Here is a 27,174-nt window from a genome sequence, read left to right as displayed (position 1 = left end):
AGCCTAAAACCTGCAATGGGTGAAACTGTTATGCAGTAGGCGTCTCTGTTTCCTAAACGTTGGCTTTTACAAGTGTGCGTGCTTCATACAGCCAGCATGCCTGTGAAGTTGTGTGCGGGAGTGCCCTGTGTGTGTGTTTTTTAAAGCCAGTCTCTCTCTAAGTGCTGCCGCTGGTTTTCTTCCAGACCCGTCTGGAGGAGCTTCATCGGCTCTGGGAGCTGCTGCTGCAGAAGACCAAGGAGAAGGGTGTGCGGCTGCTGCAGGCACAGAAGCTGGTTCAGTACCTGCGCGAGTGCGAGGACACCATGGACTGGATCAATGACAAGGTACGCCCCTGGTACCAGCATCCGCGAGGGGGCTGCACACGTGCCTCTCAATCCACTACAGAGGTCATCGTGTGCATTGAAAGAGCAGGGAAAACCAACTGAAATTTCAGTTGCTTGTTTTTAAGTTCTGCAGCAGTTCAAAGGACATGCGTATTTTTGTATTGTTTAGTTAGTTATTCACTGCTGGTTTCGCAGCCCATGATTTACCACTGATCCTGCACTATCTAAGTAAGCCAAGCTAATCAGGTCAGTGAAACCTTTTTGTTCAGTTAGCTATATATTCACTAGATATCCAGTTAAGAATGTTTGTTTGTTTTTGTTGTAGTAATCTCTCGCTCTCTGGTGTCTGTTGTGCCCCCCAGGAAGCGATCGTGACCTCGGAGGAGCTGGGCCTGGATCTGGAGCATGTGGAGGTCCTGCAGAAGAAATTCGAGGAGTTCCAGACAGACCTGGCTGCACACGAGGAGCGGGTCAACGACGTGAACCAGCTCGCTGGGAAGCTCACGCAGGTACCTCTGATCAAGTGGGGGAAGGGGGTGAAGGAAGCCATGGCCCTTTTAGGGTCAAATAAAAACCTGCTCGGAAACTCGGAACAAAGTATTGCAATGGAATGAACTGCAAAAGCCAAGGTTGCCTACTGCAGGGTCAGATCGGGTGTAGAAAATAAAGAAGAGCTATGTTATAAAGTCAAATGCCAATTGCAGCTGTGTTAACCTTGTTCCTCCCCTCTCCCCTGGACAGGAGAGCCACCCAGAGGCAGAGCTGATCGTCCGCAAGCAGGACGAGGTGAACGCAGCCTGGCAGCGCCTCAAGGGCCTGGCCCTCCAGAGGCAGGGCAAGCTGTTTGGGGCCGCAGAGGTGCAGCGCTTCAACAGGTAGAGCACCGGCTTCACAACGCCTTCTCTAGGGGAGCAGCATGGGCAGAATCGACCGGAACAGAGTGATTTCAGTACACGGGCAAAGAACGGCAACATTGTATTTTCTTTTTAATGCAGGGATGTAGACGAAACAATCAGCTGGATCAAGGAGAAGGAGCAGCTGATGGCTTCGGATGATTTTGGGCGCGACCTGGCAAGCGTCCAGGCGCTGCTCCGCAAGCACGAGGGGCTGGAGAGGGACCTGGCTGCACTGGAGGACAAGGTCTGTAACCATTGAGTTTTAAAATGCCAGGCTGCTCAAAGCAAACCTCCCCACTGATCCACAGAGACTTCATTATTTTTATCAGGATTTATTAATTACAATTTGAACACTTCAAGATCTACTGGTGGTGCACAGGTTATAGTGATCCCTTGTTTTTGTAAAGCAGTGGTTGGGATCCACACTTAACATTTTGTAATAGACAGAGAGAAGGAGAGGTGATGGCCTTTATCGGACTAACCTAAACAATAATTAATCGCAAGCTTTCAAGACCTCTGAGGTCTCTTCTGCATTGTTTAGTCTAATTAAAAGGTACTGTCTCTCCTCTCGTCGATCATCTCTATGCCTTTATGGGTGAGGGATTTACTTCACAAACCTGTTGTATATAACCAGTACTGTGCATGGTCGCTGCACGCGGCACACTGCTTTGTAAAGCTATGCCCGTGGTTCCTTGGGGTGAGCTGGGATCTTACTCTTGTCCCTGCAGGTGAATACTCTCGGCGGCGAGGCTGACCGGCTGCAGCAGACCCACCCGCAGAACGCGACCCAGATCCACTTGAAACGGGACGAGCTCATCACCAACTGGGAGCAAATCCGCACCCTGGCCGCTGAGAGACACGCCCGCCTCAATGACTCCTACAGGTGAGGCAGAGCTGTGGCAGCCCCTCCCTAAGCTGGGGCCGGTCCTTTTACAAGAGCTGCTAATTGAGCTTTGCAAGCACAGCTTACGTCTTGTCAGTGGGGATTGGGGGAGTATCCTGCAAATTTGTATAGGTTTGACATTGCGTGCGATACAAATGGTCACAGATGAGAAAGCACAGTTTTTATATTCACTTTTGTAGTAACGTATTTTTAAATAGTGACCTGTACAATAAATGATAATGCTCAGGAAGGGTGGATAGTATATTAAAATCTTTTTTATCATAAAGGACCTGCACAGCTTGTGAATCCCGCGTGACTCTCTCTCTCTCTCTCTCTCTCTCTCTCTCTCTCTCTCTCTCTCTCTCTCTGTTCTCAGGCTGCAGCGTTTCCTGGCTGACTTCCGCGACCTCACCAGCTGGGTGACGGAGATGAAGGCTCTCATCAACGCTGACGAGCTGGCCAACGATGTGGCCGGAGCCGAAGCCTTGCTGGACCGGCACCAGGAGCACAAGGTACTGGAGGAGGGGTAACGAAGTCACATCCCCATTGCAGCCCGTTAGCAGCTGCGTGTCGCACTCGGAATGTCAGTGACACAGCATTCTAAAACGTTCAAAGCACATGTTCTAAAAACTGAAAGACTCCACACATAGCAGAAGCAGCTTTTATTTCCTGGACCTGCTAAATCGGTTGGCTTTCATCAGGTGTTAATTATTGATTTAATTAAATAACAGCTAGTCCCTTGGTTTTTAGATGGTTTGTTTTTTATGAAGCCTCTGTATTCTCTGCAGGGAGAGATCGATGCCCATGAAGACAGCTTCAAGTCCACAGACGAAGCCGGCCAGGCCCTCCTCTCTACGGGACACTATGCCTCTGACGAGGTCCGAGAGAAGGTGAGCCAGCCAGCAGATCAGTGGCATGAAACAAATGCACAGCCCGACCTCCTTCCAGCAACTGGTTTGTTCTTGAGTGAAGCAGATCAATATTCTGGCTAGTGCCTGAGTTGGTGCACACTTGCAGAAACAATTGTCTAATTATTTTACATTGGTAAATGTCATGTTTTGTTTTAATATTTTTCTCTTCCAATACCTGAGTAAATTCTTTGGTTCGTGCTTGATTTTGCCGGTGTTGGATCACTGTGTGTGCCTGTCTCTCTGCAGCTGCGTGTGCTGGAGGAGGAGAGGTCCTCCCTGCTGGAGCTGTGGGAGCTGCGCAGGCAGCAGTACGAGCAGTGCATGGACCTGCAGCTCTTCTACAGGGACACAGAACAGGTGGACAACTGGATGAGCAAGCAGGAGGTACCTTCGTTTTAAAAACACTCTGTAAATGAGCCTTTACTGAATACATATTTAGATTTATGTTCATTTTTACATACAGTATTTAAGTACGTCGTTGGTTAATATATTACCCCCCCCCCCCCCCCCCCCCCCAGGCTTTCCTGCTGAACGAGGACCTGGGTGACTCTCTGGACAGCGTGGAGGCGCTGCTGAAGAAACACGAGGATTTCGAGAAGTCGCTCAGCGCCCAGGAGGAGAAGATCACGGTGAGAGAACTTCGAATTGCTTTCCTAATTCCTCCAGGAGGTAGTTTTTATATCTGTATCTGATTAACCCAGGTGACACTATTACTGGGGGCTCAGTTATTGAGGTTAGTGCTTGGTTTTATGAAATCAGTAATTGCATACGGTTTCAATTTCCGTGTGGCTTTGACCCCGTACAAGAATTGACACGTTTTTATTCCATTCTTAGGCGCTGGATGAATTTGCCACCAAACTAATTCAGAATAACCACTACGCAAAGGAAGATGTTGCTACTCGCAGAGATGCTGTAAGTATTCAACAAATACTTTTAATGTCTACATTAAAATGCTGTGCGCCTTTAGAAAGCTTTTGTGTTTTTATATCCCCTTCAGTCATTGTGTGCACAATTGTACCACATTAAGTTTCCTATCCTATAACTATTTGATATTGCACATATGTATTTTTTCAAAGTGATGGCAGGGCAACTCCATAGAGTTCACACAAACTGTTTTAAAACAGACGGTATTTATTCTGTGTTTCTCTATTGCATGTAAGTTTATGTTTTAGTCCTTGGTAAGTAATATAGTTGCAGCCAGCAAAGTGTGAATGAAGCTGATTTGTTTCGTTCTTTTCCTTTCTTTGTGCAGCTGCTGAGCCGTCGCAATGCCCTGCATGAGCGAGCCCAGCACCGCCGCGCTGCTCTCGAGGACTCCTTCCATCTGCAGCAGTTCTTCCGGGACTCAGACGAGCTCAAGAGCTGGATCAACGAGAAAATGAAAACCGCCTCCGACGAGGCTTACAAGGTAAGGACCCGTTGTCTCTCGTTTCCATTTCAAAAGATAGAAAGGGTAGAGACCCCGTTTACGTTAACCACATATCCTATCTGAACTGAGTGTTTGTCCTTCCTGACCACTTGCCAGTTTATACTTACCAGTGCTTTGATTTTATTTTTATTTTCTTTAGGACCCATCTAACCTCCAAGGCAAAGTGCAGAAACACCAGGCCTTCGAGGCTGAGCTCTCGGCCAATCAGAGTCGCATCGACGCCCTCCAGAAGGCGGGCCAGGAGCTCTTGAATGACAAGCACTACGCCGCGGAAGAGGTGTCCGAGCGCATGGATGAGGTCGGCTCCCTCTGGAAGAGACTGCTGGAGGCTACGGAGTTCAAAGGTGAGCCCATGGGTCCTGGTAGGGAGACAGGGAAGGTTTGACACCAGATCCTGAGACCAGTAATTTAGCTCCGCAAGAAACTGAAGGCATTTCGGGAAGGGTCAGATTTAAAGACCAAGGGATGGGTGTTATCGAACGATCTCGGTTTGACTTCCTTTGTAACCCCCCATGCTGGTATTTTTTAACCCCCGTCGTTCAGGTATTAAGCTGCGTGAGGCCAACCAGCAGCAGCAGTTCAACCGCAACGTGGAGGACATCGAGCTGTGGCTGTACGAGGTGGAAGGGCACCTGTCCTCCGATGACTACGGGAAGGACCTGACCAGCGTGCAGAACCTGCAGAAGAAGCACGCTCTGCTGGAGGCTGACATCGCCGCTCACCAGGTAAGGAGCTGCTGCCTTCAACCACATGATGAATTCCCTCATTCGGAGAGGAAGTTATGTGTGTTTTACATTAACATGTAGAGAACTGTGTGGCCGATTTTGTGATGAAACTTGCTAAGGGCATTCTTTTAGATCAAGATTATTGAGTCTGTCTGAATCCAGTTTGTGTTTGTTTTTGTTTTTTTAGGACCGTATTGACGGCATCACCATCCAGGCCCGACAGTTCCAGGAGGCCGGCCACTTTGACGTTGACAACATCCGTAAGAAGCAGGAGGCGCTGATGACTCGCTACGAGGCCCTGAAGGACCCCATGGTGGCCCGCAAGCAGAAGCTGTCCGACTCCCTGCGGCTGCAGCAGCTCTTCAGAGACGTGGAGGACGAGGAGACCTGGATCAGAGAGAAGGAGCCCATCGCAGCCTCCACCAACAGGGGTCAGTGTTGTGCACGACTCCCTTAGGACTGCCTTGCTATAGCACAATGTGGGCAGTCTTTTTTTATAGTGGAATTCAAAGTATCTGTATTAAAACTAGCAAAGAAACTGTTCCTGGCAAGGATTTAACGCTTCCTTCCTGTGATTGTGTGTTCCTGCTAGTTTCTATACTGTTAGACTTGTCAGCCCTTTGCAGTAGGCAAAATGTCAGAGCCACGGTACAGCAAGGGCACAGGTGACCTACTTTTGAAATGTATTACTATTTTTTTTTTTTTCAGGCAAAGATCTCATTGGTGTCCAGAATCTTCTGAAGAAGCACCAGGCTCTGCAGGCTGAGATCGCCGGACACGAGCCTCGGATCAAAGCCGTCTCCCAGAAGGGGCAGGCCATGGTCGAGGAGGGTAAGTGCACATAACCTTTAAATGCACGCACACACGCAGACAAGCCTGCGCACAGATCATCGTGCAAGATCATTAACATCACCAGTGAAAATGGACTACTGTTAATCATTTCCTAATAAATAAAATGAGTCAAAAACTGTAAAGGATGTGCTTTACTTGGTATAACAGAGAAAATACAAGGGGGGTGGAAATAAGACTCCCATTGCATAGCAGTTTGATCCATTCCTTCTTTTTTACAATGAGTTTAGTAAGACACCTGAGCTTGTTGCCTATAAACTGTAGCTAATCAAGCTCAACTTCAAAAACCTGTAATGGGTGAATCTGCTATGCAGTAGTCTTATTTCATCCCTGTAATACACCCATTGATCACTCATTGAACTGGACAGGGTGTAATATATTAATTGGTGCGGCCTCCTGCAGGCACTTTATTGTCCCCTGACTGTCTGTCTCCATCTCTGCCCTGGTTTCCAGGACACTTTGCCGGGGACGAGGTGAAGGTGAAGCTGAGCGAGCTGAACAGCCGCTGGGAGACCCTGAAGGGGAAGGCGTCCCAGCGCCGACAGGACCTGGAGGACTCCCTGCAGGCTCAGCAGTACTTTGCGGACGCCAACGAGGCCGAGTCCTGGATGAGGGAGAAGGAGCCCATCGTGGGCAGCCCGGACTACGGCAAGGATGAGGACTCTGCAGAGGCGAGTGCTGGAGATGATGCCGAGATAGGCTGCATGTCCACCACACGAAGGCAGATGAGATTAGACTGTATAGCCACTCCATGCAAGGGCAGGGTAGCTTTACTATGAGAGGGCTGTCTGGCTGGCTGGCTGGCCTCTCTGAGTCGGTTCAGATCCAATTGTATCTTCTATAGTATTTTTATTTAGCTATATGTTATATAAAACGGTGAAGCTAATTTTAAATGTTAGGTTTCCATCTGGTACAGCGATGGAAATAAGACTCCGATTGCATAGCCGTTTTACTACGAGCTTGATTAGCCACATTGTATAGGTAACAAGCTCAGGTGTGTCTTATTAAACTCGGAAGTAAGATGGACCATCTTGAAGGTCTTGGTGGTTAACTTTTTGTTCTGCTTTCTAGGCTCTGTTGAAGAAGCACGAAGCCCTGATGTCTGATCTGAGCGCTTATGGAAGCAGCATTCAAGCCCTGAGAGAGCAGGCACAGTCTTGCAGGGTAAGCGCAAGGGTTCAGTATTATACCTGTTACATCAGCCTTTGTCTCTGAGCATAAACCTATACAAGGAGTGCAGAGTCGCCTCGTTGGGATTGAGCACTGTTCTTTTTGCATCGTTTTCACTCTAGGCTTGTCTGTGTTGCTTGATCCATACTGCAGACGGACATTAACAAAAGGGAAATCTGTATTCCAGAGCTAACCTGTTTTATCAATACCAATAAGGCCATGCATGTTCTCTTTCTCCACGGTTACAGCAACAAGTGGCCCCCACGGATGACGAGACTGGCAAGGAGCTGGTCCTGGCTCTGTATGATTACCAGGAGAAGAGCCCTCGCGAAGTCACCATGAAGAAGGGAGACATCCTGACTCTGCTCAACAGCACCAACAAGGTACAGCCAACGATGTTCAAGCACCGATTTATCCACTCCCGACGCCAGTAGTGTCGCACTTCACATTATTGTGTATCTGGTTTGCTTGTGTTTTTATTCCCCTCCCGTCCCTGACTGTCAGACCAGAGGCATACCCATCTTATTAATTTCACCAACCCTGTCGAGTAGATATCCTGGCAGTCTCTGCCTCCCTTATTGCTGGTTGACGTCTTGCTTGTCTGTCTGCTGCAGGACTGGTGGAAGGTGGAGGTGAACGACCGCCAGGGCTTCGTTCCTGCTGCCTATGTGAAGAAGCTGGACCCGACCCAGTCCGCCTCCCGGGAGAACCTGCTGGAGGAGCAGGGCAGCATCTCCGTGCGGCAGGAGCAGATCGACAGCCAGTAAGAGAAGCACATCGAATGCATTGCTTTGTTGCTCCAGTGCTGGTATAAAATCAGTATACTTGTAGTGCTGCAGTACCAGCTTATTCGTATTTTAAATGTAGTATTAATTTGAATGAACCCTTGGTTTGTCTGCATATATATGTGTAGCATTCAAAGTTTCTTGGTTTGTCTGCATTTTCTGAATCGTTTCGCACTTTTACTTCAACCTGTGTTTTCTCACTCTTTAACTAACCTAACCTGTGCACAGCTGCAGTAATGTGGCGTCTCTTGCCTCTACTGCACAGCTAACCTGCCTTGATTTCCTGACCTCGGCTTCTAATGATTCGTTTTTAACAACTAACATCTGCATGCCTTTGGTGTGCCTCCCTCTACTGTCTGTCTGTGCAGGGCTCTGGTTACTAAGGAGGCCGGCAGCGTTTCCCTCCGTATGAAACAGGTGGAGGAACTGTGAGTAGGGCCTGATCGTTTCTCACGTCGTGCAGGGTCTCTCTGACACGATCTCTCGGCTCATGCCCTCCCTTCTCTCCTGCATTCTCCATTAGGAACATTTCACAGCTGCTTCTATTGAGAACCGGATAGAAGCAATCCACTGCTCACCTGTGTGTGTGTGTTTTGTGTCTGTGTCTTTTTACACATTTTATGGGGGTATGAATTAATTAGCAAGCATCCTGTTAAATAAAGGAGGGGCTTGTGTTTGTTATGTGGGTGTTTGTGTGCATGCATGTTTGTACTACTATTACTAAAAACAGTCCATAACACGAGTACTGAGCAATGTGTCCAGCTTCACTGAATCTAAACTCTAGAAAGCAAAGTTTAAATTTAAAAGGGATGTTGCTAAGCTGCTATTATGACCGAATGGCTGTGAATCGGTAGGGTTTAATGGATGCGTTTGCAGTTCGTGTGAATTGTCATGTGGTTTACCTTAAACTCTGTACATCTCCCATGAAATGGAACCAGATATTTTTCCCCCATCTTCATTGTCATTCATTCATCCATTGCCTGGATTTGTTTTGTAGTTTGTGTTGTATATTGGTGGTCGTGTAGCTGATCCTGTGCTGAATGTTACTGTCTTGTGTTTTGGGAGCACTTTTTTTTTGGGGGGGGGGGGAGGGTAATACAAATATACATCCATCTATATTTTGTATACAATGGTCTTTACTTTCCCAAACCTAAACATGTAGGGGAATTTAACTTTTCTTGTAAGGATGAGAGTCTAGATTTAATATTGGATTTGATATTTTTATTTGGTGTTCTTTTAAGATTTACCCTGCCCTAGAAATACCCCAGGTGCTACACCTTTTTGTCTTCATTTTGCAATCGGAACTAACCGTATAAATGTTGGGTGTCTGTGTGCCCCAGATTCTCTGAGCCTTTTTATTTTGCAATGCTTTACTCTCATCCCCGTGTTCTTTGGAAAGAACATCTCAAAGGCCTCCCCCCTCCTCCCCAGCATGGGGACAGGAGGGTCTGAGTCTCCTTTCTGGAAATGAGCATGCATGTTTATGAAGGTCTTTGTGTCTGATCTCTGTCTCTTGGAGCGAGTGCTGATTGCCTGTGTACGCTAACCTAACCCAGGTACGGCTCCCTGCTGGAGATGGGAGAGAAGCGCAAGGACATGCTGGAGAAGAGCTGCAAGAAGTTCATGCTGTTCCGCGAAGCCAGCGAGCTGCAGCAGTGGATCAACGAGAAGGAGGGGACGCTCACCAACGAGGAGATGGGGTCCGACCTGGAGCAGGTGGAGGTCCTGCAGAAGAAATTCGACGACTTCCAGAAGGTAAAACGTCCGGAACTTCAAAATGAGTCAAGCAGCCTAAGTGACAACAACGTCAGCTAGTGCTTCCAGTACAAAGTGTGCTGAAGATGGCACTTGCTGGACTTGACTTAAGTTTCTTGTAGTTTTCCTATCCTGTGTTCTGCCATACAAGAAGAATGCAAGTGCTAGTGAAATTACAGGGCAAGTGGAAGACACGACCACACCGGCTTATAACTGGCTCTGCAGTCTAAAGGGCAGCCTTGCAATGAAGAAGCGCTCTGTGTGTGCCCCAGGTTTACACATGGTGCAGGAAATGTACACATGCATTTCTTTCTAGTAATGTATTCTCCTTAATCAGTATTTCTATATCAACAATGAAAGATGCATAGTGGGAAAGGCATGAGGTTAAGCATCAAACCCCCCCCCCCCCCCCCCCCTCTTTCTTTCTGCAGGATCTCAAAGCTAATGAATCCCGGCTGAGGGACATCAACAAGGTGGCCAATGAGCTGGAGTCCGAGGGGCTGATGACAGAGGAAGCTCCAGAGGTAGCATTGGCTCAGACACAGGTATGGGGCTTTCTAGCAAAAGCACTCTGGACTGTAACAAACGTGGGGGCAGTGGCTCTGGCTAGTCTGTCGGGTGGCGGCGTATTAGGCAAGGAGGGTTTTGAACTGCTTCGAGGGAAGCTGGTGTGTTTTTTAAACGTGCTGTTTTCTCCCTACAGCAGGTTATGTTGGGTTCCGCACCTGGAGTCTCGCAGGTAGGACTTGCTTTCATATTACTTTTGTATTCCGATCTAAAACTGATCTTTTGTAGATCAAATAAAACATTTTGTATTTAATGTAAACGGTACTATTTGTATTTATTTTAGGATATTAAACTGATTTTAGAACATTCACTGTTTATTGATATTTTGCTAATGGTGTTTTGCAGAGCATTTTAAATGTAATACAGTAATGCTGCTAATTTTAATTACAGGATGAAGCCGACTCTAAAAACACTTCTCCCTGGAAGGTAAGTTGGTCCGGTCCTTCACCCTCACAGCACTGGGAAACCCCAATAATAAACCAACTTCAGCATCCCGTTCCTCCATACCACTGCACTGCAACCCAGCTCTCATCCAAGTCATGCATGTCCCTCTACATGCAGCCTGTCCCGCAGGGACGAGAGTGCTGTGCCTTCCCTAGGGGTGGAACTAGAACGTTGATCACAACTAAAACGTCTTGGTCTGCTAGAGACCCATTTCAAGAAATGTAGACCATGGGAGTAATAGTCTGGGATGTCATGGGTTAAAAACCCGGCTCTGTTGCTGGTCTAAGATTCAGTCTGTTAGTGATTTCAGTAGCCCCTGGGATTAAGGCTCTTAATCAGTGTCAATGAATTTATCAGGCACACAAGGGTCAGTTTTTGAATTTCTTGTACAATTACAAATATACATTGTTCTTTTTTATTTCTTATTTTTGTTCATTAAAAATGTCAAATATATAATATGCTGGATTATATATAAAATCAATAACTAATCTTATTCACAAACCAATTGGATTATTATAAAGAAATTCAATTACTATATAAACATTTCAATGTTTTTATTTTAATCCGTCCTTTGAACAGCTCATCACCAGGCTGCCTTCTTGCTGCAGCTGCAATGGAACTGGGAGCCTCTCTCTTTCTATGGCTTTATATAGTTTTCTTGCACTTTTTAAACCTCTCTCTCTCTCTCTCTCTCTCTCTCTTTCTTTCTCTGCACCCTTCCATCTAACCCATTACACAATTCTCCAGTGAATACAATGAAAAACATGCAGGATTGTTTTTTGTGGCTTACTAGGTTTGGATCCTTGGAAACACATTTAATGTTGTATCTGTATCCTAATGAACGCCTTTCCTTATGACACAAGGCTCCGACTCCCATAGAGAAACAGGTTGTACAGTAAGCCAGTACACAGGGTAGTGCCACATGTTTTGCTGTCAAGAAGACTCCTGAAGAACGTATACATTTGTCATTTGAGCCAGGAGTTTAATACAGGGTGCTTGGAAACCCTTTGTATTAAACAGCTTCTTTTTAAAAGGATATTTTGTCTAGTTTGAGCCCCCTTTATGGTTGAATCTCCCCCTCCAAGGTATCCAAACTCTAGTGTGCGCACAAACTAGATCCTATCCAGATTGATCTTCTTTATTGCATGCTGTTGAGTTCTTTGGGTGGAGCGGGTTATTAACTTCGGGGATGGATTATTTATTTATTTTTTTCTCCCAAAGGTACCTGGATTTATTTGTACTAACCTGGTGAATCCTCTTGTTGACTGGTTTTTTTTTTTTTTTTTTTCCCCTCCTCTTCCTGTTCTTTTTATTATTCTCAATATAGTCTGTACGCATGGCGGTACAGTCGGTGGCTAACTTTAATGCTATCAAGGTAAGACTTCGACACAGACCCTGTCTATGTTCACTGGCCCCCTTGTTCCTCGTTTCCTCATGAAGACTAACCCACACCCATGCTCCCAAACAGAGCTGTGCTTTGTGTTTTATATATATGTAAACCTGTTTCTGTTCATTGGTGTGTCCTTAGTTTTAAAGCCCCGCTCCTGTAGCAGTTGTGTGCACTTCTGACTCCAGTGCAAGTCCCTCATTCACACGAAATCCCTCCTTTTCAGATTAACATATGAAACGCTCTGTGCTGTTCCCTGTTACGCACCTCCATCGTCATTGTAGCCTCTCCTCGTCGGCAAATTCCTCGGCTGACAAAATTCTGTGTCTGTTTTCTACGTCTTTTTGTAAATGTCCTGCCTATTTATTTATGTATTTTCTTATTTATAATTCTAATGTAGCAGACATTGGCATGTAAATATGCTTCTGTCCGCTCACGTTTTAGATTGGATTAATAAAGGACGACATTAAATAGTCGGCCATAACCCTCTTGAGGATCTGCTCCCTTATAACAAGGGGAAACTGTGTATCAGCATTGGCATCTCTTCACTATTGCGTCTTTCATATACCCTGTAGTGCAACTACTGCTCACCCTAGTCCCTTATCAGCTGATTTAATTTAAGAAAAGCTGTGTGATCTGAATATTAACTGTTCTGAGCTATTGCAGTGAGTTCTAGAAGGGAGTTTTGGGGAGTAGTGCCCATGGTGCTGGCTGCACAGTTTGACTTTTTGTCTTGCCCCCACCGTGCAGGAGCTGAACGAGCGCTGGCGGTCCCTGCAGCAGCTGGCAGAGGAGAGGAGCAATCTGCTGGGCAGTGCCCACGAGGTGCAGAGATTCCACAGGTAAGGAAGCAGCACAGGAGGGAACTCTGTCCCCTTGCAGAGCCAACAGCTTGCTTTAACTGTATGTATCGTTGTGCAACATTAGGTTGGAGGAGGCTAGGCCAATCCGCATGTTGGCAGAAGCGTGTGCCCACATGTCACTGATTTGATTTAACACAGCTATATTTAAAAGTACTGTAGAAAGCGGTGATATGTGTACTAAACCTGCTCTCTCATTTCAGGGACGCCGATGAGACCAAGGAATGGATTGAGGAGAAGAACCAGGCTTTGAACACAGATAACTACGGCCACGACCTGGCCAGCGTGCAAGCCCTGCAGCGCAAACACGAGGGCTTTGAGAGAGACCTGGCGGCCTTGGGAGACAAGGTAAGAGCCGGATGATACATATGCAAGACATTAGAGTGGATAGCCGCAGTACGGTGAGTGGCTGACCCTGCCTCTGTCTGTGCGATGCGTGCAGGTGAATTCCCTGGGTGAGACTGCGGACCGTCTCATCCAGTCTCACCCCGAGGCAGTGGATGACATCCAGGAGAAGTGTACTGAGCTGAACCAGGCCTGGAACAGCCTGGTGGGCCGCGCGGACCAGCGCAAGGACAAGCTCGGAGACTCTCACGACCTGCAGCGCTTCCTCAGCGACTTCAGGTACAGCAAACAGACTATTTCAGATTGTGAAATAGAGAGAGCGCTGCATAAGCCTAGTAACGGTTCTAGCCGTGCACAAGTGTTTGGGTATTGCAGGCAGATTTTTTCATAATACCGACCCAGTGAAGTTGTCTGATGCGGACTGTCCTGCTTTCTCCCCTAGGGACCTGATGTCCTGGATTAACGGAATACGAGGTCTCGTCTCCTCGGATGAGCTAGCGAAGGACGTGACTGGGGCTGAAGCTCTGCTGGAGAGACACCAGGTAAACCGGGGTACTTGTGAAACTGGGGGAAACACACAGAAAGGATTTTGTCTAAAACAATATTGAGCTTTTTAAGGAATGTTACTTGAAGGACTTTAAAAACTAATAAACCCTCTTTTTAAAACAGTTTCACGAACAACAAACTAATTAAAACAGGCTTTTTAAAGTTCTGTGAACAGGCCCATTTAAATACAGCTATACAGTTGTTTTACAATGTGCAGATCTGAGTAGTTGTCCCAGACTCTAACCCATCGTCTCTGCTGTGTTTTGATCAGGAGCACCGCACGGAGATCGATGCCAGGGCCGGCACCTTCCAGGCGTTCGAGCAGTTTGGGCAGCAGCTGCTGGCGCGGGGTCACTTCGCCAGCCCCGATATCAAGGAGAAGCTGCAGATCCTGGACCGGGAGCGCGCAGACCTGGAGAAGGCCTGGGTGCAGCGCAGGATGATGCTGGATCAGTGCCTGGAGCTGCAGGTACCTGAAGGGGACAGAGAAGGGGTGGCTCTCTCGCTGCTGAAACAGAGATATGTTTACATCTGTTACAAACAGTATCGAAAGAGATTGAAGCAGTGTTTTAGATTCGGGGCATCTGCAGGTAAAAATAAGGTCTGCTTGCTTTAACCTGCAAGGGAAATTGCAAAGAAGATTTTTTTTTTTTTTTTTTGCAAAGTTATAATAGTTTAAGGGATATCTACACTGTTACAGACTTATATCCCATACCTGGAAATCGCATAAAGTGCAAAACTGCCTTCTGAGGACAAAATTATTTAAAGATGTATTTAGAACATAAACAAATGATGTGAAAATGTTGAATGTCAGTATTTATTTAACCCCCCCAACTTTCATTATAGTATAGTAAATCGATACAAAGTCCTCAAACACTATAAACGTGTGTGTGTGTTTCAATAGTGGCCCCTCTCAGAGCCACGCATCACTGACCGCCCTGTGTGCGATTGTCTGTCTCTGCAGCTGTTCAGCCGGGACTGCGAGCAGGCGGAGAGCTGGATGGCAGCCCGCGAGGCGTTCCTGGCCAGCGATGATAAGGGAGACTCCCTGGACAGCACAGAGGCGCTCATCAAGAAGCACGAGGACTTCGACAAGGCCATCAACGTGCAGGTCCGTCCCGGAGAGCCCTGGCTGCTTTCTGCAAACAAAAACAAAACCACCCAAACGCGAGTAACCGTTTCTGTTCTTCCCGTGCCCAACAGGAGGAAAAGATTGCAACCCTGCAGTCCTTCGCTGACCAGCTGATTGCAGCCGATCATTACGCCCAAGGAGACATCGCCAACCGACGCAATGAGGTCCTGGACAGGTGAGTCTGCAGCGGATAGAAAAGTAAACTGAAACCCTCTACAGGGTGCAGGTTTGCATGGGGGGAGTTTAACACAAGCTTCATTGTAAACACCCAAGGCCGGTGTCCTTCCAACAGCTGGTTTCAAAGATCCTGATTTGCATGGACATGTTTTAGGTATGATTTCTACTAATTAGTGTTTGTGAAACCAACCATTAAGGTCTGGAGATTTAGTCTTGCAGTGAAACCTGTAACGACTCAAACGGCTGTGCATAGGGGAGTTAGCATTTCCAGTAATTGACATGACTAGCGTGCCTCACTGGAAGCTTATCCCAATTCCCTTTGCGCCCTGCAGGTGGCGCCGACTGAAGGCTCAGATGATCGAGAAGAGGTCCAAGCTGGGTGAATCGCAGACCCTGCAGCAGTTCAGCAGAGACGTGGACGAGATCGAGGCGTGGATCAGCGAGAAGCTGCAGACTGCCACGGACGAGTCCTACAAAGACCCCACCAACATCCAGGTAGAGAGAGGCAGCGCAGACCACTGGAAACAGAGTCCCGTTCTCCAGCTAGAAACACAGCAGTGTTGAACGCTGAGGCTCTGTTACTGTGTGCAGTGTTGCCACCAGTATCAGAAAAGAATGACTTGTTCTTGACCCCTTGCTGTACAGAAGCAGCCAGTCTGCACGGTTTAACATGTCTAGCAGGCACACTTAGTGGAGGTTGTGTAGCTACTGATATATTGAAACATTAGTTTTTTTTTTATAAAGCACTTGAATAAGATTGCTGCCCTTCGTCTCCTGGTTGAACAGCGATTCACACTTCACGATTGTTCTGCAAAGACACTGCCGCGTTCAAATGTTTTGTAATCTTTCTCCAGCGGCTGTTGCAGTAAAACTTGGTCATTTTTTTTTTTTTTTAATTAATCAGTTTTATTGGACTGCAAAGTCCTTCTAAATCTCAGAACTTGTATGTGAATATTTGACATGCAAGAATATGATTGATTTGGGATTGCTGTTTTTTTTTTTTTCTGTCAATTTTGCAAAGACTGCACATTTCTGATCTGAACTTGTAGGTTATCATCCTCCTTCCAGTTATAACTACTGTCAAACCTGCGTTCAGCAGACGAGACCAGTTTACATTAAGTGATCATATGCACAGTATCCAAGCGCTAAGCTTTTAAATGAACAGTAACACCTTGTGTTGCCCGGTCACTATATACAGATGTAACACTCTCCTGCACTATTACCAGCTCTTGTGATTCCTAGATCTGTCCGAATGAATACTGAATATCTTTTCTTTCTATATCTGTTTTTAGCTGTCCAAACTGCTGGTAAGTGAATAGTGTCACTGCACTAACAATAGGAGCACTTGAGCAGTGTTTTGTCTTCGTCTTGGCACATTTAGTTTTTGTTGAAATTTTTTTTTTTTCTCCCATCTTTTCCGTTTTCATCTGCCGATCTGCACATTCACATAGAGTGCTTGCTTTTGTTTTATTTTTTTAATTTTTTATAAACTTTAGCTACTTGTGTAGTTGCCATGTTAATGGTACTAAAGTTGCTGGGTGTGGCTTTCGTATGGTTTTATGTATTTGTTTTGTCTTAACAGCTGGAATTTCATTTTTTCTATCTTGCTTTAAACTCTTTCCACACGGGAGATTTTCCAGGGGGATGTTGTATAGATTTTTATAAAACAAGTTTCGTTATTTTAGGTGTTCACAAAGAATACTATATTTGAGCATTATTGAAGTTTCACAAATAGTTTTGCAGCTTCGAATCTCTATTTTGCCAGCCCTATTTAGAATTAGGGCTGGGATGAGGTTTGCAAGCTCCTATCCTGTGAAATTTCAATGTATGTTGAAAAAATATCTGTACTTTGTGTCCACCGTTTTTTCTCCTGAAAACCTCAAGCGTGGAATGACCTTTAAAAGCTGTTTTAAGGTTTTTTTTTTTTTTTTTTTATTCATCCTGGCTGTCTCGGACAGTCTTCATGTGAATCGTCCTGTCAGTTGTGGCTGTGCTAGGGCACGGATCAGTGTCTTCGTCTGCTGGTTTATATGTTGTGCGAGAGTGTCTGTGTTCAGACTCTCAAACCATTGTGACACAGTTTGAATTCATTTAATTGTAATTCCAGGCAGCCCTGGTTCTCATGTAAATCGTCACGTTAACGGGCTGACAGGTTTTAGCTGTTGTAGCCACGTGGCACGGATGTTTAGCAGCCATTGGTTTATCAGGTTTAATGCTCCCAGCGTTTTTTACTTCAATAGATTTAATACACATCTGATCTCCATTGGGTTAGGCTGCCTTTTAATGTGTTTTGTAGCAATTACCCAGGATACAGTTTTAACTAGATATTTTAAAAGTTTTCTAGTAACCGCTTTGTCATAGGAAGTTAGTTCTCGGTCTCCAGCATGCGCCTATGGCCTGGGTTGTGTCCTGGCTCGTGTGTGCCAGTGCTGAGACAATGGTTTGAGAGGCTGTGCTGTTGCTGTGGGTGGTAATGTGCTGAACCCTCCCTTCCCGGCTCCCCAGAGCAAACACCAGAAGCACCAGGCGTTCGAGGCAGAGCTCCACGCCAATGCGGACCGGATCTGCGGGGTCATCGACACGGGGAACTCGCTGATCCAGAGAGGGGCCTGCGCTGGGAGCGAGGACGCAGTCAAGGTACAGATTATTCTAAAAAAAATACAAAGAATTGTCACAATGTAAAGTATACTGTGATTTTGTTTTGTGAATAATTCAGATAGACTGTGATCAAGTATTGTACGGGTGAAGATGAAAGGGATCGGAATCCTGAAGAGGAAACAATGGAATAATGCTTCCGGTCCTGTTTTTCATTTTATTTTTTTCTCTGCTCTCGTTAGTCTCGTCTGAGCACTCTGGATGACCAGTGGCAGTTCCTGGTTCAGAAATCGGCTGAAAAGAGCCAGAAACTGAAGGAGGCCAACAAACAGCAGAACTTCAACACCGGCATCAAGGACTTTGACTTCTGGCTGTCCGAGGTGAGCCCCTGCCCTTCTGAGCCACTGCAGCGTCAGTAAGAGTTTGTTTAGAGGGAGGGCGGGCTGGGACTGGCATCTCAAACCACACCCTGCCCCCTGGCAGGCACGTTTTGATGGTGGCGTTTTTGTAACGGTGCATCCACGTGAAAGGCATGAGGTTGACGAGCACTGGCACGGGGATGCCGTGACGGTGCAGGTTTCGCCGTGTGGAATATATCCTGGTGTGAGGTGCGCTGGTAGGACAGCAAGCCCCTCGCTGCCACTTTCCAGCCTGTTTGTTTTCGTGTGCCCAGCTGTGCTGCCTGTGTTTTACCCCTTTCTCTTCTCTCGCAGGTCGATGCCCTCCTCGCCTCTGAGGATTATGGGAAGGACCTGGCCTCTGTCAACAACCTTCTGAAGAAACACCAGCTGCTGGAGGCAGACATCTCTGCCCATGAGGTAACATATACAATTTTTGTATTTGTCTCCTTTTTAAGGCCCAGGATAGTCACAATTAAATTAAATGCTGTCTGGTGTGGGTGTTACTTTTTTTAGCGTTTTATACTCTAGGTTCAGTGAAGCCCATGCTGACGTGTGTCCTCCCTCTCTCTCCAGGATCGTCTCAAAGACCTGAACGGGCAGGCAGACAGCCTGATGACCAGCAGTGCCTTCGACACCACCCAGGTGAAGGACAAGCGCGACGCCGTCAACAGCCGATTCGCCAAGATCAAGAGCATGGCCGGCGGCCGACGCTCCAAGCTGAACGAGTCTCACCGCCTGCACCAGTTCTTCAGGGACCTGGACGATGAGGAGTCTTGGATCAAGTAGGTCTGCGCTGCTGCTGCTGCAGAGCTGGGCGCCTCTCCTACTGCACCCGCACTGGATAGGATCAGTGGCTGCTTCTTCTAGGCTTTCTGGAGCCCCCTGTTGGTTAGACTGTTAGCCAAAGAGGCAATTTGTGTTATAGTTTTGCAGGAGTGTGTTTTCCCCCTCAGAAAATGATACACTGCATACTATGTGATCAATACCTAGGGCTACCTATTGATTTCATTTAGTCAGATTCTGACTCTGCGGTATACATTTTAAGAAGCTCCAATAAAGTTCCAGAAGAGTAATTTTAGGGAGCCCTTTGCCCTTGAGTTTGAATGTGAAAAGGTGACCTGTAGAATCCTCTGACCGCTCTGTGGCGCCCCCTGCAGGGAGAAGAAGCTGCTGGTGAGCTCGGAGGATTACGGCCGGGATCTGACCGGAGTTCAGAACCTCAGGAAGAAGCACAAGAGGCTGGAGGCTGAACTGGCTGCCCACGACCCTGCAATTCAGGTACTGTGGGGAGGACCAGGCTAGCGTTGCTTGATCTTGCTTGACTACAGATCACTTGCTTCTGGTTACATACACCGTGATTAGCTGTAGTCTTGCAGCAAATAAAGGGGCTGCTGCAGTACATGTGTGTTCCTTCTGCTGTGTCTGATGTTGTAAAGGACTATGTGTTGCTTTTGGTTCAGTTTTACCTGGGTTTCTTTGAGAGGAAGGGGAGGGAGGCAGTATTCCCATGAGAGGTGCTTGCTTGTAGGTATTGGTCTAAATGCCTTCCTCTTGCGTAACAGTGTAACATGCTCTCTGTTTTAAGTCTGTGCTGGATACTGGCAAGAAACTCTCTGATGACAACACGATCGGACAGGAGGAGATCCAGCAGCGTCTGGCCCAGTTTGTGGAGCACTGGAAGGAGCTGAAGGACCTTGCAGCCGCCCGGTACGTCCTGGGGAAAAAAGAAAGATCAAATAGAGAATCGATCACACTTTTTACAAGATAGCATTCATGCTGCTAGTGTAGAATGCAGTGATGAACTTGAGCCTGGAACCCAAGTCCTGTCAACAGCGGAGTTATAAAGGCCTTGGCTAAAACAATTGCCTACTTGAAAGCTCTTAAAGCTAGATTTCAATTCTGTTATGAATCATGAGGGAGTGTTTTAAAGGTCTGAATGTTCCTCACTCTCTCTCATGCCTGTCTCCTCACTGTAGAGGCAAGCGGCTGGAGGAGTCTCTGGAGTACCAGCAGTTTGTGGCGAATGTGGAAGAGGAGGAAGCTTGGATCAACGAGAAACTGAACCTGGTGGGGAGCGAGGACTATGGAGACACGCTGGCCGCAGTTCAGGTAAGAATAGGTAACAGACGAGCACAGGCGACGCGTTGAAACCAACCCAAGTGTGCTACAAGCCTACTGCACATTGAACAAAACCGGTGTTGCACTGGATGGCATTTTGACTGTCCTGTTGGCTTTTTAATTTTAATCTCTCCTGTTTTCCATGCACAGGGCTTGTTGAAGAAGCACGAGGCGTTTGAGACGGATTTCACAGTGCACAGGGACAGAGTGAACGACGTGTGTGTAAATGGAGATGATCTGATTAAGAAGGTATGTAGCTTTCGTTTTGCATAGTCCATACTGTTTTTTAAAACCGGTAGAAAGAAGGTGGCTAAGATGCATAGTTTTGCTCTAGTGGTCTACAGTACGGTGTAAATAATGGAAGTGGCGAGCCACTGCCTTTTGCACACAGCTGACCTGTAAGATCTGTTCTGCAGAATAATCACCATGTGGACAACATTAGTGCGAAGATGAAGGCGCTGAGAGGGAAGGTGTCCGAGCTGGAGAAGGCAGCGGCTCAGAGGAAAGCCAAGCTGGATGAGAACTCTGCGTTCCTGCAGTTCAACTGGAAGGCAGACGTGGTTGAGTCGTGGATCGGTGGGTTGAGACACGGGAGGGCAGAATTCAGACACTGGGACGGGGGTCTATTGATCGAAATCAGTGAAGAACTTAACTCTGCAATGCCCAAGCATTTTTGAAATGAGAAAACTTAAGAGGTGGTGGCTTAGCATTGTATCATATGCGATGGAGAAATGGCCATTACAGGGTTAATACTAAACCGCAAGACTAGACATGAGAAATGCATTCATTTGCTTATATTTTTCTCCAGGTGAGAAAGAAAACATTCTGAAGACGGATGACTATGGTCGGGATCTCTCCTCGGTCCAGACGCTCCTCACTAAACAGGTACGGTAAACCCGCAAGCTGACTTGTGTTGGTTTGTTTGTCCTGGTTGCTCCCTCCTCACCCCTCTCCCTCTGCCTCTCCCTGTGTGCAGGAGACGTTCGATGCAGGGCTGCAGGCTTTCCAGCAGGAGGGCGTCACCAACATCACCGCCCTGAAGGACCAGCTGGTGGCTGCCAAGCACGTGCAGTCGAAGGCCATCGAGGCACGCCACGCCGCTCTCATGAAGCGCTGGAACCAGCTGCTCTCCAACTCCGAAGCACGCAAGAAAAAGCTGCTGGAGGCACAGGAGCACTTCAGGAAGGTGAGGAGGCTAGGGGAGCTGCTGTGCTGTGTGGAGATCTGGGGAAGGGCTCCATGCTTGAGCTACAATGTTTACTTGACATGCTTTTTTTAAAAATCCCTGTGTACATGTTTACAATCTGGATAGACCCAAGCCCTTTGAATAAAATAAAGCTCCAGATTACAAAGAAATTTGCAATAAAAAATTCTAATAATTCCATGTCAAAATCAGAATCTTGGTGGCAAGTCGAATTTTGAGTGTGTAGAACCTATTTAGTTTCATTTTTTTTTTAAACATGTTAGTTTTTACTGGCTTGAAATGTGACTTGGATAATTTGCAGTAACATTTTATATATATATAAAAAAATATCATCAAGGTTACAATTTTAGATTACAAAGTTTTGTAATCAATTGGATATGGTTCTCAAATTTAGATCGCTGGCTTTCAAGTCTGCAAAAGTTCCTCCTCCAGGTACAAAGTGGGGAAGTTAGACACTCCGCAGGCCTGTACAGTCTTGACCGCGTCCCTTTGTGTTCCCAGGTTGAGGACCTGTTCCTGACCTTCGCCAAGAAAGCGTCCGCCTTCAACAGCTGGTTCGAGAACGCGGAGGAGGACCTGACGGACCCGGTGCGCTGCAACTCCCTGGAGGAGATCCGCGCGCTGCGGGACGCGCACGACGCCTTCCGCTCCTCCCTCAGCTCCGCGCAGACCGACTTCAACCAGCTGGCTGAACTGGACCGCCAGATCAAGAGCTACCGCGTCGCCTCCAATCCCTACACCTGGTTCACCATGGAGGCGCTGGAGGAGACCTGGAGGAACCTGCAGAAGATCATCAAGGTAGCCAGACCTTTTATTGGCTTTCTGTTTAATAGGTAGGGAGGGTAGATGGATGGAAAGTTAATTGAATTATTCCTATGTGTCTTGAGTGCAATGCAGTCTTGGTTTAAAAGCATGGTCTTGACCGTGCAGCGAGTGTCTAACGGTCTGTCTGTCTCTGTCTGTGTCTCTCTGTCTCTGTTTTGTGTTTCTTCAGGAGCGTGAACAGGAGCTGCAGAAGGAACAGCGTCGGCAGGAAGAGAATGACAAACTGCGTCAGGAATTCGCTCAGCACGCCAACGCCTTCCACCAGTGGCTGCAGGAGACGAGGTGAGGGGGGGCACTGGCGCTGCACGGGGGGGGGGGGGGGGGGGCGGGCTTCAGAAAGGGGGATGCCTGCTCTGGAAGATTCTCACATGAGAGGCTCAGCGCGGTGGTGGGTGGCTGTAGGGAAGCCTGCAGCTGCTCCTGCCCGAAGGGGAGATTCTGTGCGTGATTCAAGAAACGCACACAACAGAAACAAGAGATGAGTGTTGAAAACACAACTACTTTCTAGCTTTAAAGGAAAGTTTTGTATTGAATGACTGACTGTGCGTGCACGTATATGAGTGCTTCCATCGACTGTTTTATGTAGTGCTTCCTAAAACCGTTCTGTTTTTAAACTATGAAGGAATCCGATTCTAGTTCTCGGCAATAATCACATTGACTGTTTTGACTTGGATAGATAGGGCTGCTTTTAGTTTTTTTTGTTTTTCTGTCTGCACGTTTACTTCAATGTTAAACTGTCGTGTGTGTATATGAAAAGTAATGCTGTGTGTCTCGATAACGATTTTTCTGTTTTTCCCTTTTTGATTTTTCCTTCTGCTTATCTGTTGCTGCCTGATGCTTGGATCGCTTTCAACAGGACATATCTTCTGGACGGGTTAATATACATTTTTTCTACTTTTTCTTAAAGAAAAAAATTTAAATTTTTTTGTGTGTGTGCTTTTTATTTTCCATTTCTTTTCCATGTGTTGTCTGTCTCTTTTTCGATTTTCTGGTTTTGTGTTGGTATTCACAGCCTCTCTTCTCCCCTCCTTCTCCTGAATAGCATAGCCTATCGACGGGTTATCCATGTCTATCAGTATGAAGTTGGGGATGATCTTTCTGGAAGGTTTCTTTCTTTTTTGTTTCCTCTTTTCTTACCCCCACTTTTTTTTTTTTTTTTTTTTTTTCTCAAGCAGCTTGAGTCTAAACCCCTTGCAGCTTACAGGCTGTTACTAACACACTCTGCACTTCTGCTTTCCTAAAAACCTGGTTTCCTTGATTTGTCCGCTTACTGTTTTATGAGAGGCTGGCTATATACAGTATTGCTGGGTCTGACCTTCATTTTTATTTGAATGCACCAAAAAAGAAAAAAAACGGGTTGAAACTGCAGTCTCCTTTCATGAAACATCCCGTGTGGCACCAAGTTTCATTGCGCTTATAGTTATACCACTGCTAGTTATTCTGACCTTTTGCCAGTGGTGTACAAAATCTATCCATTGCACTGTCAACTTTTGAGAAGATTAACTAGCCACGGGAAAGTAATTTTTAGATCGAGTCCTTATTTACAACACTACTAGGAATAAGCCATTGCGAAGGAATGCCCTGTGTTCTTTGTATGACACAGTTAAGGTCAAGACACACCCCATAATGTTTGAAGTGCAGTATAAATCCAGTGGCCCATACGTAGCTGCTTGCGTTTCACGCTGTTCTGTTGCAGCCTTGGTTGCAACAAGTCTTTTTAAATGAGAATCTAAGCTCGTAGGTAGTTTCCGTACACGTTTCCTGTAGCTTGATTTCAACATGTAGGTGTTCTTGGAGCATCAGTTGGTTTTATGAAGGCAGCAGTTTTTTTGTTTCGGCTCCCTGCAATCCCAATAGGACTCGTGACTGTCTCCTTATATCGAAGCCCCTCTGGCTGTAACAGAGGGGAAAGCACACTGCAGTTTCCATCCCTGACTTGAGATCCTAAGCAAGCATGGTGTGGGTGCCATGGTGTCAGTCTGCTTCCCTGGCTGGGAATGAGTGAGCACTGAAACCTGGAGAGACTTTCTCTGTGTGCTGTGTACTTTCTGAGATTGAAATGTATTGCAGGTAAGAGTTGATGCAAGCCCTAGGATTATGTAGAATTATACCTGACCTTTTTTTTTTTTTTTAGCAAATTCTGTATTTGACAAATAGGTTAGTTTCCAGTGGGGCGGAAAAGTGTGTATCTTTTAATTTAGCTTTGTTTTGGTTTATCTTTTATGCACTTGGCTTCCAATCCTTGGCTTTTTTTATTTGTGTGTGTGTGTAGTTTTTTTTTTTTTTTTTATTAAGCTCTTTGAGCTAATATATATAATGTAAAGCTCAAAGTTACCATCTGATGTCCAGACCTCCTTATACCAAGTGCAGTGAATGGAAAAGACCCCTGACTGGCTTCAGTTGCATTACTATGCCCCAGTACAGACAACAGAAAGTTCCAGTGCCCTCTGAATTTGGCCCCTCTGTATTACTGGAGCCCCCCTCCCCGACATGGTAACTTTGTGCCCCTCTTTGGCACTGCATTCCCTCTCTGACCCCCCCCCCATCCTCATGTGCAGGTCCTGCATGGTGGAGGAGTCTGGAACCCTGGAGTCTCAGCTCGAGGCCACGAAGGTGAGAAGGCAATTCTACTGCTTTCATGTCGTACTGTGTGTCTTTAACATGTGAAATCTCTGTGCCCTGTCAAATCCAACTGCCTAGTGTCACCAGTCCTTTAGTGCACTGTGCATAGAAAGCAATAGAAAGACAGCCTAGGGAAATGGCTCCGGACCGATCCTGAGCATGTGTTTCCTTCCTGCCGCTGCAGCGCAAGCACCAGGAGATCCGCGCCATGCGCAGCCAGCTGAAGAAGATCGAGGACCTGGGCGCGGCCATGGAGGAGGCCCTGATCCTGGATAACAAGTACACAGAGCACAGCACCGTGGGGCTGGCACAGCAGTGGGACCAGCTCGACCAGCTGGGCATGAGAATGCAGCACAACCTGGAGCAGCAGATCCAAGCCAGGTCAGTGCTGCTGCTGCTGCTGCTACCGTGATGGGCGTACAAACGCCCAGCATTCATTCCTGTTCATAGCGAGCCTTTCTCTACAAGAGCTGCTACAGGACCAGGCCTGCTGTGTGATGATGGGTGTAACACAAAAACAGACGATGCTGGTCCCCTTTTTTGAGGGTCTGTGTGCAGCAGTGAGGATCTTGTCTTCTAGTCGGCTGCTGGAAATGCTATGCACTGCTTGCATTAATCTGTTTATATATAAAAACAAAATGCTGTGCCCTAAAATCTATTAAAATCAAGACTGTTAAACTTTTTTTTTTAATTTGCCCTCTTTCAGAAACACAACCGGTGTAACGGAAGAAGCCCTCAAAGAATTCAGCATGATGTTCAAGTGAGTAAACAAGTTTAATCGATTCATTTATTTAGATTTATCCATGAATGGGAAGTTTGCAGAAATGCATAAAAAAAAACATGTTTTTTATTTCACCAAAACCACGTTTCCCCAAGTGTGTCGTCTTTCTTCCAGGCATTTCGACAAGGACAAGTCTGGGCGTCTGAACCACCAGGAGTTCAAGTCATGTCTGCGCTCGCTGGGCTACGACCTGCCCATGGTGGAGGAGGGGGAGCCCGACCCAGAGTTCGAGACCATTCTGAACACTGTGGACCCCAACAGGTAATGACAGACAGTGCTTGACTGCAGGAGGTTCCTTTACATACATTGCAGTTGGCGAACCCCATTTCTATGCTTGCTCGTGCGTTTAAACTTCAGCCTACCTTTTTTTTCTCCTTTCCCCCCCTCAGGGATGGTCACGTGTCGCTGCAGGAGTACATGGCCTTCATGATCAGCAGGGAGACGGAGAACGTGAAGTCCAGCGAGGAGATCGAGAGCGCCTTCCGGGCACTGAGCGCCGAGAGCAAGCCCTACGTCACCAAGGAGGAGCTCTACCAGGTAAAGCCTACTTCAGGGAGGACTGGCAAGCTTGGCCCACAGTGTGTCATGACCCAGCCCCAGGATAATTACAACCGGTCCCTCTCTATCCCCCAATCCACGTGAGAGGGTGTGTTTGTAACGACCTCAGTACTCTTTATATTAACCCTCCTGGTGCTCCCAACTTAACAGTACTAAATCCAATGCAAAGGCAGTGAAATCAAGATTTAAGGGATGCTACCTTTCTTCTTTTTCCAACGAGGTGCACGAAACAGGGTTTCAAATTCAAATGGTCCTTTCCTCCTCGTGATACCCGAGCCCTTCTCGAATGTATTTTAAGAGGAAACCGTTTGAGATTTCGCTCAATTCCTTGTGTACCTGAAGGGACTGATTTCGTATGAACAGCGAGATGATAAAGAGCTAACCATTTTATTTGCAGCACGTGCATTTGCTTCTGTTTCTGAATAACAAACCCAATTCTCCTCCTTCCTTTTTTTTTTGTATCAGAACCTGTCAAAGGAACAGGCAGATTACTGCATCTCCCACATGAAGCCCTACACGGACAGCAAGGGCAGGGAGCTCACCTCGGCCTTCGACTTCGTCGAGTTCACACGCTCGCTCTTCGTAAACTGATGCCCCCCTGCCCGCCAGTGACCAATCGGGATGCGTTTGCCTACAGCAGATCTGCATGATTCAGGCGCTCTGTCTCCTCTGTGCTTCTCCTGAAATATCGTCGTGCATCGTCCTGCTTTTTATTGTGGTTTTAGCTGATAACTGCTTTGCTTGATTTTAATCTATAGAACGAAATTAAAAAAACACTCCTGTAACTGCAGTGTGCTTGATTAAATGCTACTGGTTCTAACTGGCACAGTGGTACAGTGTGTGGTTATTTCAGAGTGGAATGGAATTGATGTTGGTAACCTGG

General features: G+C 46.7%; 1 protein-coding gene across 8 annotated transcripts in view; it reads left to right on the top strand.

Moving 5' to 3' along the window:
* LOC117396909 (spectrin alpha chain, non-erythrocytic 1) overlaps nt 1-27,115 on the top strand; it is a 36,494-nt gene extending 9,379 nt beyond the window's left edge. Inside the window, exons 4-58 of one of the 8 annotated variants that reach the window (XM_033995233.3) lie at nt 186-326; nt 689-835; nt 1,068-1,201; nt 1,322-1,466; nt 1,951-2,105; nt 2,482-2,617; nt 2,894-2,995; nt 3,263-3,400; nt 3,535-3,645; nt 3,851-3,928; nt 4,269-4,424; nt 4,585-4,789; nt 4,989-5,170; nt 5,358-5,601; nt 5,879-6,001; nt 6,473-6,690; nt 7,091-7,183; nt 7,438-7,572; nt 7,804-7,952; nt 8,343-8,402; nt 9,531-9,729; nt 10,161-10,274; nt 10,433-10,468; nt 10,687-10,722; nt 12,068-12,115; nt 12,878-12,969; nt 13,191-13,335; nt 13,430-13,611; nt 13,775-13,874; nt 14,150-14,347; nt 14,843-14,989; nt 15,082-15,185; nt 15,520-15,682; nt 16,480-16,494; nt 17,693-17,824; nt 18,025-18,162; nt 18,496-18,600; nt 18,757-18,965; nt 19,341-19,461; nt 19,769-19,890; nt 20,160-20,292; nt 20,452-20,550; nt 20,718-20,877; nt 21,110-21,186; nt 21,278-21,487; nt 22,007-22,303; nt 22,500-22,612; nt 23,187-23,204; nt 23,373-23,435; nt 24,889-24,943; nt 25,137-25,333; nt 25,659-25,712; nt 25,848-25,994; nt 26,123-26,270; nt 26,757-27,115. In XM_033995233.3, the coding sequence (XP_033851124.1) occupies nt 186-326; nt 689-835; nt 1,068-1,201; nt 1,322-1,466; nt 1,951-2,105; nt 2,482-2,617; nt 2,894-2,995; nt 3,263-3,400; nt 3,535-3,645; nt 3,851-3,928; nt 4,269-4,424; nt 4,585-4,789; nt 4,989-5,170; nt 5,358-5,601; nt 5,879-6,001; nt 6,473-6,690; nt 7,091-7,183; nt 7,438-7,572; nt 7,804-7,952; nt 8,343-8,402; nt 9,531-9,729; nt 10,161-10,274; nt 10,433-10,468; nt 10,687-10,722; nt 12,068-12,115; nt 12,878-12,969; nt 13,191-13,335; nt 13,430-13,611; nt 13,775-13,874; nt 14,150-14,347; nt 14,843-14,989; nt 15,082-15,185; nt 15,520-15,682; nt 16,480-16,494; nt 17,693-17,824; nt 18,025-18,162; nt 18,496-18,600; nt 18,757-18,965; nt 19,341-19,461; nt 19,769-19,890; nt 20,160-20,292; nt 20,452-20,550; nt 20,718-20,877; nt 21,110-21,186; nt 21,278-21,487; nt 22,007-22,303; nt 22,500-22,612; nt 23,187-23,204; nt 23,373-23,435; nt 24,889-24,943; nt 25,137-25,333; nt 25,659-25,712; nt 25,848-25,994; nt 26,123-26,270; nt 26,757-26,882 (7,155 nt within the window). In that variant the 3' untranslated portion in view covers nt 26,883-27,115. The remainder of the gene's footprint in view (nt 1-185; nt 327-688; nt 836-1,067; nt 1,202-1,321; nt 1,467-1,950; nt 2,106-2,481; nt 2,618-2,893; nt 2,996-3,262; nt 3,401-3,534; nt 3,646-3,850; nt 3,929-4,268; nt 4,425-4,584; nt 4,790-4,988; nt 5,171-5,357; nt 5,602-5,878; nt 6,002-6,472; nt 6,691-7,090; nt 7,184-7,437; nt 7,573-7,803; nt 7,953-8,342; nt 8,403-9,530; nt 9,730-10,160; nt 10,275-10,432; nt 10,469-10,686; nt 10,723-12,067; nt 12,116-12,877; nt 12,970-13,190; nt 13,336-13,429; nt 13,612-13,774; nt 13,875-14,149; nt 14,348-14,842; nt 14,990-15,081; nt 15,186-15,519; nt 15,683-16,479; nt 16,495-17,692; nt 17,825-18,024; nt 18,163-18,495; nt 18,601-18,756; nt 18,966-19,340; nt 19,462-19,768; nt 19,891-20,159; nt 20,293-20,451; nt 20,551-20,717; nt 20,878-21,109; nt 21,187-21,277; nt 21,488-22,006; nt 22,304-22,499; nt 22,613-23,186; nt 23,205-23,372; nt 23,436-24,888; nt 24,944-25,136; nt 25,334-25,658; nt 25,713-25,847; nt 25,995-26,122; nt 26,271-26,756) is intronic. The other 7 variants (XM_034927702.2, XM_059005335.1, XM_059005334.1 and 4 more) reach the window with 7 other exon arrangements.
* The last annotated feature ends 59 nt before the right edge of the window (nt 27,116-27,174 follow it).

Source organism: Acipenser ruthenus, chromosome 31, assembly GCF_902713425.1.
Source record: "Acipenser ruthenus chromosome 31, fAciRut3.2 maternal haplotype, whole genome shotgun sequence".
Classification (NCBI taxonomy): domain Eukaryota; kingdom Metazoa; phylum Chordata; class Actinopteri; order Acipenseriformes; family Acipenseridae; genus Acipenser; species Acipenser ruthenus.
The sequence above is the reverse complement of the archived record's forward strand: the minus strand, read 5'-3'. Positions and strand labels throughout refer to the sequence as shown.